This window comes from Alosa sapidissima, chromosome 3 (genome assembly GCF_018492685.1).
Source record: "Alosa sapidissima isolate fAloSap1 chromosome 3, fAloSap1.pri, whole genome shotgun sequence".
NCBI classification, from domain to species: domain Eukaryota; kingdom Metazoa; phylum Chordata; class Actinopteri; order Clupeiformes; family Clupeidae; genus Alosa; species Alosa sapidissima.
Window position 1 is genome coordinate 11,544,045 of NC_055959.1, and position 13,724 is coordinate 11,557,768.

Genomic DNA, 13,724 nt, shown 5'->3' on the forward strand with positions numbered 1-13,724 from the left:
TGACTTACATCTCAGTTCTCTGGAATCACAGCCTTTGCATGGATGATATGGTGGTAAGCAGAAATGATAATTGATTCATAGGAACTGTATTCATAAAAAATTGTGCGCATGCTTGTGCAAGTGCCTGTGTGTGTCCGTGTGTGGCACGACCTTTATCCTGAAGGTAAAGGTGTTCTGCTTCTTGGGAACAAGAACCAAAGGCCTTGGCATTCACACAAAACTGATGGGCATGCTAACACCATCTGTTAATACTTGACAGCCATGACACTGCAACCTTGACTTATTTTAAAGCTATTTCTCCCCTATGTAGTCATGACTAACATGGCCCTGTCTTTTCCATTTCTTTTATTAGGAGATTGCTGTATTCTAAATTTCAGTAACCGGGAGACAATACTTAATTGTTGTAAGACTTACAACAATTAAGTAAAGACGTTACTGTAATGTACAAGGTTACTGCTGAAGGATAGAAGGATGTGTTCAGCCACATTTCTAACCAGTGAGGCTGTGCTAGATGAAATAAATAAGAACAGCTAAACAAGGGGAATGTACCACAAATCCTCAGTCCTCCCCCTAATCTCCTTACCTCTGGCTTTACTTAAACATACAGAAAGTCTTTTACTCTGGAAGCCAGATTATGGCACTCGAACAAAAAAGGGCAATCTTTATCTTTCTCAGTACAATCGCTCTGTTTCTCTCTCTGTGTGTCTTGGATTAGCAATGAGGTGAGCAGGTGTATACTTGTCTGACTCTGACAGACACTCTGACACAGACAATTGTTTTACATTTAGCAATTATAGGGTGTGGCAAACTTTCCGTAAATGGTCTGTGTGTGTGTGTGTGTGTGTGCGTGTGTATATGTGTGTGTGTGTGTGTGTGTGTGTGTGTGTGTGTGTGTGTGTGTGTGTATATGTGTGTGTGTGTGAGTGACTTAGTGTGTTTAATGATAGTAATCTGTTGTCAGTGTTGACAATGACTTCATGCCACTGATGTAAGTGGCTCAACTTCACACTAACAAAGCAGGAAATGTCCTTACCTAGAACAGAACAAACTAGCGCTAAGCGGAAAGTTCCTGAGAATTTCATGTGAAAGTCCCAGGGAAGAGATAACACAAGAGACAGACTTCATATTTTCTATGAAAATAGTGCTCTTTAATATAAATTATTCAAATGTTTCATAAATAAATTAAGTGCAAAGTCATTTCAGTCAAGCATCATTACAGTTTCTCCCATGACGTAAAGAGAAGCTGAAGTTTCTAACATGTAAACATTAGCAGACAGAAGGACTCAAAAAGGAGTCTTCTACCTGAGTAAGTAACTCACTCCCCTTCGTTAATACATTCAGTTGTCTGCAGCATCAAACAAACATACTCCAAAAGACACAATACACTATGCACTCATGTTCTGACAATGGCAGGCAATTTCCTGATTACTGGCAGTCTAGACACAGTTGGTTCACAAGTCTTTTGAAGTCCCTGATTCTTTTCCGTTCTGTCCCACAGGGGTGATGCGTGTCCCGCTCCTGTTGCTGAATCATTGAACATCTGCTGTGGGAAGTCCACTGATATTTAAGGCCACAGATCATTTGTGTACCTGTACACAGCCCTTTGTTTTCTTCTTCTTGTTCCCGTGGTTTGAAGTTCATTGCTTTTCTGTGCGTGAGTGTTTATATGAGCCTGGAGCCTCCCCCAGGCAAGTACCGGTCTCTAAATCATTGTTGTCTAAACGGAAAAGTGTGTGAATGAGTGGGTGTGTATTCAGCACTAGAAACATTTACTTGGAAATGCTGAGGTGTTTTTCCAACCAACTTCCAGTCTAATCCTAATACCATGGCAACCAACAGCACACTAAGTAAGGCATTCACCGCAAGTTCCCTGGAACTCTCTGATTCAATTCCTCTCCGTCATTGGTCAGTTCTCCATTTTTGAGAAATTAGATGGCCCCCTGTTGACTCAGGCCAGGCAATGAACTTTTATCATGTATGCTTTGTTCACACAATTGTTCAAATGTCCATTAGATGGGTGCGTCATATTTCTTTAGGAAGTCCTGGAGTAAGTGAGGTAGGTGCTGGCGCTCAACACACACGTCCTGGTGTCCATTGACAGTCTTGCGGCACAGGTGCTGGAGTGAGGTGAGGCCACAGGTCAGGGGCCGGTGCAGGGTCAGAGGGATCTTCCCTCCACTGGAGGAGATGTAACAGGAGGGGGAGTCCCCTTCTGGCATGTAATAGTGGATCATCTTCAATACACAGTCAAACTGGGGAACGGTCTGGTTGTGGGGGTCCGACTCCAGCCAAAAGCTGTTGGAGTCACACTGCACACGCAGGTTCTTGGTGCCCTGCTGCATCTTGACCGTGAGGGTAAAGAAGTGACGCGTGTCAGAGCTGTCGCGCAGCAGGAAGGTGCCCACCGACTGGGTCTCCAGCAGCGACTGGGCCTCACGGCCACTGATGGCCCCCCAGTAGAAGCCACTCTGCTGCAGCTTGCTGAGGGCCTGTAAGATGAGCTGGTGCTGCATAATGCCTGAGAATGTCTTGCACCTCAGAGGCGGCTGCCGGGATTTGCTGGTCATCTGTATGCTCTGTCTCACCATGGTGCTTTGAACCTGTGAACAGAGTGAAATGGAGAAATTAGATCAACTGAGCAAGCGAAAAAATAAATAGGCTAAATAATTATGTAAACAACTAAGTAAGCTATAACTAAATTAAACAAGCTAAAAGTATAGCTTGTTACTATCCTTAACAGTTATAGTAGGCTAGGCTATTACAAAAAGGGTAGACTAACTGTAACAACTGCCATTTAAAAAAAAAAAAAAAAACTAAAATTAGCCTTGCCTAACAGAAAAGAAAATGTATAATTTTCTCTACGTAGGCTAGGCAAGACTACTAGTATTATGCCTATGTTAAAGATAATAATACACTGAACAGTAAAAACATATAGGCCTAACACAAAAAATGTTAACATGTTAAAAATGTATAACTTACCGAAGGTTATGTGATTAGTGTGTTTTTGTGGGTTTATTTCCTTGATAATCCTTTTTCAAGTTGAATACACCAAACAGTTCTTTTCAAATAACAAAGCTCCCGTCTAGTGTGTCTTTTATAGCGCACGGCTTGCTTCTGCGCTCGTGCTGTGGCGTGCTGTGCTGTGAGTGCCGTGTTCTTATCTGCGTGAGACTCCGCCTCTCTGCCAGTAAGTGCCGCTGGCGGAGTGTCAGTAAGGATTTTTTTTAAAGGACAATTCCTGGTATTCACACACACTGAGGTTCCCCCTCCCCCTACCGCTCTTCTCATACGGAACTCCCTCCGTTCTTTACTGTAAGTTTGTTGCGCCGTTCCTTAGGAGCTACCCGCAACAATAACAGACCGTTATTAGCCTAGGTTAGACTACCGTGTTGAGCCCACTAAATATCTAAAGTTATGTTCTATTCTTATGAATTAGGCTACTGATGGGCTCGCTGTTAGCTAGAATAATTATGAGATAAAAGCGGAAATTAGGCTATTGTGTAACTCCATGAGTAACAACTACCATCATAACTAGTCATAGCCTGGTTGATCATCTAGTCATTCTTGCGAGATATTTGCGATTGTGGTTCGAGTAGCCTACGGATAGGCTACAGATGATTTCTCATTAACTGTCAGGTCTACAAGGTATTGCAAGTACTTAACATGTTCTCCATGTCCTCGCGCACCTCTAGCGTCAAATCAGTCTCAGTTCCATATGGACGCTTGCCTATAGATTTGTTTTTCGATTGATGCTTTGTGAGGGACAACAAGGTAAAACAATACGGCATATTCAGTAATAATAAAATATATATTTTTTAAAACATAGTTTTCACTAGGCCTGATGAGTTATGTAGCTACCCTCCCCTATTCTCTCTGTGAGTTTAGGCCTAAGTGTTTGGGCTGTCTGAGTCATGTTTCTCTGTCTAAGGGACTCAGGATACTGTGATAAATGATGAATCCCTATCCTTTCCTGAAAGTGAACAACTTCACTGAGTCCAGTCAGGGAAGTATGTGTGTGTAATGATGATGCTAGTCATTTCAACAATCTCTATGCCTCTAATGCCAAATATTATTCTCAGAAACACTGTCATAGCTACTCTTTTTTATTGCTATTTATTTTTATGTGTTACATGAAAGAATTTAACTATTTGACCTTTATTACCACTATTTAAAGGCCATATTTAAAGAACCTGAGATCATAAAATAGAGCAGCCAAAATTAGAGGAACAAAAATATGCCACTATGCTCGTATTAAGGACCCTTGCCAATTACCCAACAGTTTTTGCAATTGTGCTGATGAGGTCATGTTTTTGGTGTGTGAGGGAACACTGAGTTCTGAGAAACATTGTTGCCATTTGATGCATAGTGATTGTTAACTGACCATCACCACATGCAAACACACACACACACACACACAGAGTTTACTTGGGGCATGGCTTCCCAAACGCATGTTCCTTTCTGTAATGTGTGTAGGCTTTATCTTTTGTATTTTTTTCTAGTCATTCACAAAGCACTACCAGAGAATTCACAATGATAGCATGAAATACCAGTTTTTTTCACGTGGAAGGGAGTAACATACCATTCTACTACCCACACATAAACACACACAAAACATGGCTTCTTTATTCACAATAGTAAATACACAATATTTCACAATTCACAACACTTATCCATTTAAAAAAAACATATATATATATATATATATATATATATATATATATATATATATATATATATATATATATATATATATATATATATTCTGTTGGGTATACACAGAACCCTATCCCTAATACAGTGACTGGCAGTTACCACTATCTTCACTGGAAATGGAAATGTGTGAATTTTCTTTTCCCTGAATATCCAACATGCAAACATTGGTTGATGAGAAGTTCCAGGAAGCCATGTTATCCACACAGTCATGCTGTTATCAGCTTTACTGTCACCAGTCACTACTTCCTCTCGGAGAGGCCCGGCCTGCTGAGCCATTGGTGTGAATCGCACACACACAATTACACCACACACACACACACACACACACACACACACAAACACAAACACACACCATACCCATACATTTCCACATTTCTAAGAAAACCACTGAATTCAATTCAGTGGTTGGGACACAGTGCTTTGGTCTCCTTAGTTATGCTCTAACTGTTGAACCACATGAACTGGTTTTCATGGTAAAGAGAGATGATTACCACTGAGAGAGGAACTGACAGGGGAAACAGATCATCTTTGAGATCATAGATGAGAGAGGGGTCAGGTCATACAGCAGCAGACTTAAAAGTGAGATCAGATATACCATCAGAGGCGCTGTGCTAGTATAGAGATACAGACGGTGAGACAGCTCTAGACACAAGGGTTGAGGAAATAGTACAAACTCAGGTGTTCATTGAGGCTGCAGCAGTCAAAAGACGTTATGGGACCTTGTGACGCATGCATGTCAATTAACAGTGTCTACAATAGGTAACTCCTAGTGCCAGGAGTGCCTGTCAGAACTGACTCATACTGCACAGCCGTAAATGGTTTATTTTCCCACAATGCCTACATGCCATCTACTAGATAAGGAGGATTGTGTTACAGCCAGCCAGACAGTGAGCAGGTCTACACCGGTGATGTGTGCTTTGCTTAGGTGTCTGCCGGTGGCTTAGGTATCTGCTTCTGAGAATATGTGTTTAACGATAGGGGCTGGCTGGCACAGTTGCTGTGAACAACTTCTGAAATTCAGAACTTAGCTGGAATGCCACGTGCATGCACACAACAAACATGTTACATGGAAGTAAACATACACCAATGACGGAAGTGAAAATTAAAGACTTCATTAAAGACTACATTGACTCAGGTTACTAAAACTCCCAAACCACTGAACACAACAGGTCTTCAGTAAAACTTGCTTAGCAAACAACAGCATAAGGAGAATCAGATCACAGGCTACTGAATTTCCCTTGGGACGAATAAAGTCTTTTTCTTTTCTTATTTCATCTGATCAACAACATCAGAATTAAATGCAGTAAACACAGTAATACAGTTGCTAAATACATGAATGGACTACAAGGATATCCAGCACCATGTAGTCTATTCATGTATACATTGACATCATCGGCATGCCATTTAAATATATATTTTTGGGGCTTTTTGCCTTTATTCAGATTGAACAGTGAAGAGTGGCGGGAAATGAGTGGGAGAGAGATGGGGTCGACCCTGGGTCACTATAGGGCTCTTGGACCCGAATGTGATACGGACACTGCAGCAGCCATTTGCGTCACAGTGCCACATTTTTAAAATGACACGTAATGGCAAAATGCAAATTCACTGATGATGTGCGCTTCACTGTATGCCCAGTACTGGTTTGTGATTCCACAATAACATTTAGAAGGACATGAGATGTTTCAAAAGTTCCTTTTAGTATGTCTGTCACTCTCAGATAAATCAGAACCTTGTCAAATTTTTAAATGGACAAAAAGTTATTTATGACTGTTTTTGTTCATACATTTTATTTTGACAAATATAACAAATATAATACTTGAAAATCAAATTGTTGTACAGAATGATATAGACTGCAATGGCTAGTCAGTTGTCAGGGTTAAATATCTGCATGCTACATTATGTCGAATCCATTTGGGGATGGGGCATATATAAGCTGTTACTGTTAACTTTTAGGGTTTAAGGGTGTTTTGCAAATGTTACATTTGTGCACCCCGCGTGGTGTGTACAGCTCCTGGGTCACTGAGCCCATCAGTTGTGTACAAATTGCTGTGGTTTTAGACTTGCAAGTAAATAATTACAATGTATTCCTGCCTATAAGTGTGGACAATTTAATTATTTTCCAGTTAATATTTGATTAAAAAAATGTGTATTACTGTGAACAAAATTTTACATTTGTATACCCCTCATATATGACGTGTACATGTTTGACACAAATATAGGTCACTGGGCCAATCGGTCTCAGTTAAAATGGGCCGCTCTGTTAGACTGTGAAGCAAAATAAAACATATGTATTCCCGCTTTATCACATTAGTTTGTTAGTGTTTCTTTTCCTGCTTCATGTTTTATTATCTTCTTGGTTAAAATGTAATAAAACAATGTTTATTACTGTAAACAATATCTTAATTGCAAGTCATTGCCAATCATGCTGAGGTCAAAAGTTACGGTGAGTTCCCGCTTTAGTGTTTTAATGTGTTTTTTAGTGTGTCTTCAGTCTTTTAGTGTTTCTTCAGTGTGTCCTACTTCAGCGTGGACACTTTACTTTCCTGGTTAATGTGTGATAATATAACACCTATTACTGTAGTGTAAATAGTGGAACGACACTGCAACAGATAGGAAACTGATCGAAGGCAAATAATGCCTTATCCTTAAATATGAGTCACTTTCAGTGTGACTTTATGTGAGAGAAAGAGTGTGATCATATTTGAATGGTTTCAGACAAACAACTCTTTTAAAGATTATCTTGGTTACATTGAGACTTGTGTGACTGTGTTTCTGCTGATGCATGCTTTGTGCCTGTCAGCTCATAACAGCTGGCCTGTAATGGTGGTTTTAGGAGCCGTCCATGAAAATGCAGATTTTTGAAAACGGCGTTTTTAGTTTTATTCAAAAATTATGCATGGAAACCAAAACCCAATGTCTACGTTTTTGTCTTGCATAACCTATGCAAAATACCTCTGTTGTTCATTGTTTTGTTTTGTGTGTGTGTGTGTGTGTGTGTGTGTTTGTGTATGGGGTAAACTAGTGTTGTGCATGTTTCTGGTGGGGGAGGTTACTTCTTCTGGGAAACTGGCTCTAATTGGTGTGGGAGTGAACTCAGATGGCTTCAGTTAGGAATGGAGACAAGGAAGACAAGGACGTCTACCCCACCGGAGTGATACACACACACACACACACACACACACACACACACACACACACACACTGACAGCTATAATGCTTCCTTTGTGCTCTTGTCCTTTAACACTTCCTCCTTAAGGATGATTGTTTAAAATTAAAGTCATGTGTCCAAAGTCATGTGTAAAGACCCAAGACACACTCACACATACACAATGAAAGATCTGAGCACATAGTTTAAAACTACATGGTCAAGCAAAAGTATACGCAGATGTTGAAGGATTGGAGCATTGTCCATTGTTTTGCCTTAAAATATTTTCAGAATGACCTTTACAACAGCTGGCCCATTTTCTTTATTGAGATAAAGCCCTCCAGTAACAAGGCAGAAGTTTAATGGGGTCAGAGAGGCATGCACAGAACAGAACAACAGCTAATGCTGCCCTCTACTGGTGAGAGTCCATTATAGCTTCCATTATAGCTTAAAATAATGTAAAAATGTCATTTGATAGATAATACTGATTGAAATTCCTCATTGGAAATTGCAAATAACTCAAGACAGTATGGTGCCAGACAGTAATGGTGCAAACATGAATTTGATTTGGCTAATTGCATTTCAATTCTTAAAACTTAGCAGTCAAATTTGTTAATAAATTAGCCTAGGAATACCCATACAAACCTTTGGCAAATGTGGGATTTGCTCTGCAGGTCCGTCTGGCCAAGAGGCCATTGAAGCCCATTTCCAATGTCCCTAAACCACGGGCACGCAAATACAATCGCTAATCCGGCATGAACGTGTATTTATTTGGAATTGAGTAAACAACTGCATTTATATAGCCTAGAAATCTAGACATCCACAAGATGTTAACACAAGGTGTGCTATAGGTAGGGGATCTTCTACAACCAAGCGTACTTCACATTACACAGCATGACACAAGGTTCATCGACAAGGCTTGTGGCAGTTGCAAACGCATCGCCTGTTGTACCCAAGATCTATAAAAGCCCTCCTTCATGGCCTACATACTAAATGGATTTTTTTGAATGTGCCAAATGTCCAACATCCAATATAAAGCCAACTTTACCTTAAGTTATGTTGCAGAGGATATCTCCTCTCAGCACTTCTGACAACCTGACACACACTTACTCACACATGTTCTTCCCTCTCTCCCCTCTTCTACCTCCTTCCTCTCCACACCCCTCTATTACCTCCCTCTTCTACTACTTTCTCCTCTAACAATCACACTCTAACTAGTTTCTATAATGTAGGCACTCATATCCTCTACTAATAGTATTGACAGATCCAGTAATTCCTAGCTAAGGTCTACTCTGCACTGTAGCTTGAATGTTATTCTCTTGCTTTGTGAATCCAGATGAACATTTTAGCAAATTTGAATTTGCTCTGCGAGTCGGTCTGAAATTTCAATGTTTTTCATGTATTTTGTTTGTTAATCACTTTAAAGATGTGTCACATTAGTTTATACTATAGTTAATGGTTAGTAGGCCTAGTTAGTTAATACTTTACTTGTACATACCAGTCATCTCAGTCAAGCAAAATGATTAATTGTTACACTATTTGTCATGCATTCATGTATTACTGCGATTCTGGCACACCTCAAGTCTAACAGGAAACCAGAGAACCACACACTAACGTTTACCGTGAAACTGACAAATTATTGACCTTGTTTCTGAGACAAAGAAGACAAGGTATTTAATGCATCTGTTCAAATGAAACACCTCGCAAGAAGTGTGGGATTCTATGGCAATGGTTTTGATTGATGAAGTTAATGTAGGCCAATCAATATTTTAATTTATTTGATCAACAAAACATTCAATGTCATCCCTACGGTTACATACTGCAGTATACAGTGCAGTGTATACAGTTACTTGACAGAGTGGCATATTGAAATGAATATTTATCATCATATAACAAAGACAAATATTTACAAACACAAGGTGGACATCCCATTCTGACACAAGTTAACATTGTGTTGTATATAGTTTTTATAAATCTGTAGAAGGTTTGTATTATTTGTATCCTTTATATTGATAGAAGCTGAAAAACTGAACTGAAACCAAAGCAAGCCAAAACTTTTCTAATTAAAGGCATGCAGCTGGTATGCCAGTGGTGCTGTTTTACTGAGTGTGGGTAATTTGGGGTAGGCCAGTCGGCAGGGTTGATCAGTACCTGAGACATAGATGTGGCCCTCTGTTGTCTTATCTACTCATAAACTGTCAGAACGATGTGCCTGGAGTCCAACACCAGACTGTTGATGAGGCTTTCCATTCTCTACACAGCACATCACCTGTGAGAGAAACAGAGAGAGAGAGAGGGAGAGAGAGAGAAGTGAAGATATGAGTGGAGAAGAAAGACAACGTACTGTTGTTGAGTAATTAATCAATCAGTTGTTTAGCATAATGCACTCTTTAGTGCCCCATTTTGACTGGTGTCTTCCCTGCCTCTACAGTAAATGCATGTCCATGTTCCCTGTTCTCCAGTTGCATGGACTGGATTGCTGTGAGTGTGTGATGAAGGCATGGTGCTGCACTCACCGGGACGAGCAGGATAATGAGGACTATATGACTAGCAACCACATCGGGACGGGTTCCTCGGTAGTCACAGTCATGTGTGGTCCATTAGTGGGACACCCTGCACAACATTAATCCCCATTCAATTCAGACAGACTTCTGGACATGGGTTAATCCTAGTCCTAGGCTCAAAGTGTTTGTTTTTTTATGTAGATTTTCCTAGGACTCTTTAACAAGGAAACTTTGATGATGGGAAATTGCGTGTATATTTCTGTTTACTCAACAAAGTATATTCATATCAAATATGATGTTTTATTAATAAATGTTTACCAAATTGAATTTCAGATATAAAAAAAAACTTACCATCAACCACCAACAATGTTTCACCATCTTTGCTTTTAGATGAATATTGTTTTGCTCCTTCAAAACTCAAGTACTGGCACCAGAAAACTCCACTGTCGTTAACAGTGAGGTTGCTAATTGTGGCATGCAGGTTGGAGAACACGCCCGTAACCTTTGTCCTGTTCTTGTAGGGTAAGCTGGGAGTATAGTTCTGCTGTGGACTGATATAGAACACCTCCTGGGTTTGGTAATAGGTGTGATACAGGTACATTCCACTTGGATTTTTCTGATCAGTGGAGCACACTATTTCAATGTGCTCCCCGACCCGTCTCCATTCAGTTCTGTTTGCTTCCAAAGCTTTGAAGAGTGAAATGGGTTTAAAAAAAATCAGTAATCATTTATGTCAATTTCTTTCATTTGATACTAATACGTGCACTACACACATGTAGATGACATTTCAATAATTGTAAATTTTTAATTCGTTTTTAAAAGCAAACCGACAGTTTTATAATTAGCTACGGTGTGTGGAAACAGATGCAAAAAGAGACATGCAGCAGGATGTGATGCGATCGCCACAAACGCTCCATTGTTTGATCTGCAGGGTCTCGGACACTCAGCCTAATATAGGCTACCTCACTGCACAGGAAACACTGATGCAAGCAAAGTGGTATGCTTCTCTTCTCTGAACCAGTTTGCACAGCTATCAGCATAGAGACTAGGCCTACATGCAGACATGCTGGGCTGTGACACATTTATGTGTTGCATGATTTTATTTATTCTGAAGTAGGCTATGATGTATTGCGACATAAGATGCAAGTCAAATTTGTTGTTTCTTATTTCTCATTCCATCGAACTACAGATCCGCTACCCTATCTGGCAAACTTCTATAGTGGGGTTATAGCTGATGGAGGGTCGCAAAGCGAATGCAGAAGTGCCGTTCACCTGTTACGAGTTGATGAACCACTGAAACGATTTTGGAAACATTATTTTAAGGTACAAAAAACTCTTTGGTGTTACTTTAAAGCCATCAGCTTTGGAAAAATGAGACCTGAATAAAGTCAGGCCTACCATACAGCAGGTCTACTGCATTCACTAGACATGATATAGATAGATACTTTATTGATCCCCAGGGGAAATTCAAGGTCACAGTAGCATACAGACAACACACACACACATTCACTAACAGCAGAAAGTAATTAAAAGTATATAATATAAAAAACACAACTAAGCAATAAGGACAGTAGAAGATAAATATATACTAAATACTAAATATACTAAAATTAGGGCTGTCAAAATAACTGATTCATTTCAATTAATTAATTGGAGAAAAAATAGCTGATTTAAAAAATTAGTGCAGATTAATCGATTCCGTATGACTTTTGACCCCGAGCCGTTCTAGTCAGTAAAAATTAGACTGTAAAATGAAGGAGAGAGAAGAAAACATGCTGCCTGGATCATTGATTGGAACATTTACTTTTGGTGTTGATAAAAAATAAAGTGTTGAAAATAAAGTCCTCTGCAATGTCTGCAGCAAGGAATTTGCATATCACCGGAGTTCATCAACTCTATAGTCGCACATCAATGCAAAGAAATAAGTGTTGACATTGAGGGGAGTGTTAATTTTCATTATGTCCCCTAGGTTATATCTGTGGCCTGAAATGCCTTGTATGTGAAAAAAAAACTGTTCTCAATGCACTTTTGAATTCATTTCCTCAGCATATTAGGTCATATCATAGATTATTATGGCAATTATGGCACCTGCGGAAATCCACCACCATCTCCTTGGTCTTTGAAGTGTTGAGTTGGAGATGATTGAGTTTGCACCATTGCACAAAGTCCTCCACCAGGCTCCTGTACTCCTCCTCCTGCCCGTTCCTGATACACCCCACAATTGCAGTATCATCAGAAAACTTCTGCATGTGGCATGACTCAGTGTTGTAGCAGAAGTCAGATGTGTACAGGGTGAACAGGACTGGAGAGAGCACAGTTCCCTGTGGCGCTCCTGTGCTGCTGATCACAGTGTCAGAGAGACATGATATTACATTTTTGCATGGGTAAAAAAAATCTGCTTGCTAAATGAGGAAGTTAAATTAGGCCAAAAGTGCCATTGCCAATACTATATGTAGCCTACCATATATGCTACTATAAATAACCTCTGCTTTACAGTTTTTTACAACTGTTTACACACATTTTCAAAACTCTATGTCTATTTTTCAAAACTCTACACACAAAACCCAGAATTGCTCACACAAAATGCAAATTGTCTCAAATCTCCAGCAAAATGACACACAACATTCAAAATGTCATAAACACATCTCTAAAGCAAACATTCGCCTCACATTATAAACACTTTTGTCATAATAATATGACATTTTGGAGTGAAAGTCATCTACAGAGAGAAGTTAAAATACAGAAATAAAATAAATGGCCAGTTGGGCATGTATTCATAGGCCTAGACCTGTGACCAGTGTTCAGTGAAAAACACATTACTTGAATACAATTCATGAAATGTCAGTCTTTACCCAAATTCTTTAATGTAGGCTAATTCCACTCTTAATACTTTCCAGCCCCCTTTCATCATAAACATGTTTTTTTTCAAGACCAAACATCACCATAGACTACTGTCTGAGCCCTTTGTATTTATTTCATCCTTTCATTTGAACAGAAGTAAAACTATTTGATAGTTTTAGTCATGTGATCATTTTAACAGTCTTACTGTCTTACAACTGGAATTTTGGAAATGGGTGTCAATGGGGTCCTTTCCTGACGGTCCTGCAGAACAAATTCAAATGTGCTAACAGGTCCGTCTGGGTTCACCCAGGCTATATCAAAGTGTCATGTGGATGTATTGGACTTGGGCCAGCTTGGGATAGCTTTTAAGTTCCCAGCTGACGGATTTCCATGTAAACAATTTGAACAAACTCCTTATGTAAGGTACCATGATTAATTTAAGTGTAAAATACATTCTACACACTACAGAGAGATGGATTTAAGGTGATCTATTAGCATAGAGAGCAGGTCCACACACACAC

General features: G+C 39.6%; 1 protein-coding gene and 1 long non-coding RNA gene across 2 annotated transcripts; both read right to left on the reverse strand.

The window, feature by feature from the left end:
- Positions 1 to 1,679: 1,679 nt before the first annotated feature.
- socs3a (suppressor of cytokine signaling 3a) lies at positions 1,680 to 3,148 on the reverse strand. Its single transcript, XM_042087423.1, has 2 exons — positions 2,980 to 3,148; positions 1,680 to 2,600 (listed from the first exon to the last, which is right to left on the reverse strand). Exon 2 carries the CDS (start codon positions 2,586 to 2,588, stop codon positions 2,010 to 2,012), a length of 579 nt encoding a protein of 192 aa, XP_041943357.1. The 5' UTR covers positions 2,589 to 2,600; positions 2,980 to 3,148; the 3' UTR covers positions 1,680 to 2,009.
- A 6,463-nt stretch (positions 3,149 to 9,611) lies between these two features.
- On the reverse strand, positions 9,612 to 11,048 carry LOC121704645. Its single transcript, XR_006030603.1, has 3 exons — positions 10,714 to 11,048; positions 10,375 to 10,471; positions 9,612 to 10,127 (listed from the first exon to the last, which is right to left on the reverse strand). It is a non-coding gene; the product is annotated as an uncharacterized LOC121704645 (long non-coding RNA).
- Between the last annotated feature and the right edge of the window lie 2,676 nt (positions 11,049 to 13,724).

What these genes read in the sequence shown, in the direction of transcription:
- socs3a (XM_042087423.1), bottom strand. Translation starts at nt 2,588, where the DNA reads ATGGTGAGACAGAGCATACAGATGACCAGCAAATCCCGGCAGCCGCCT.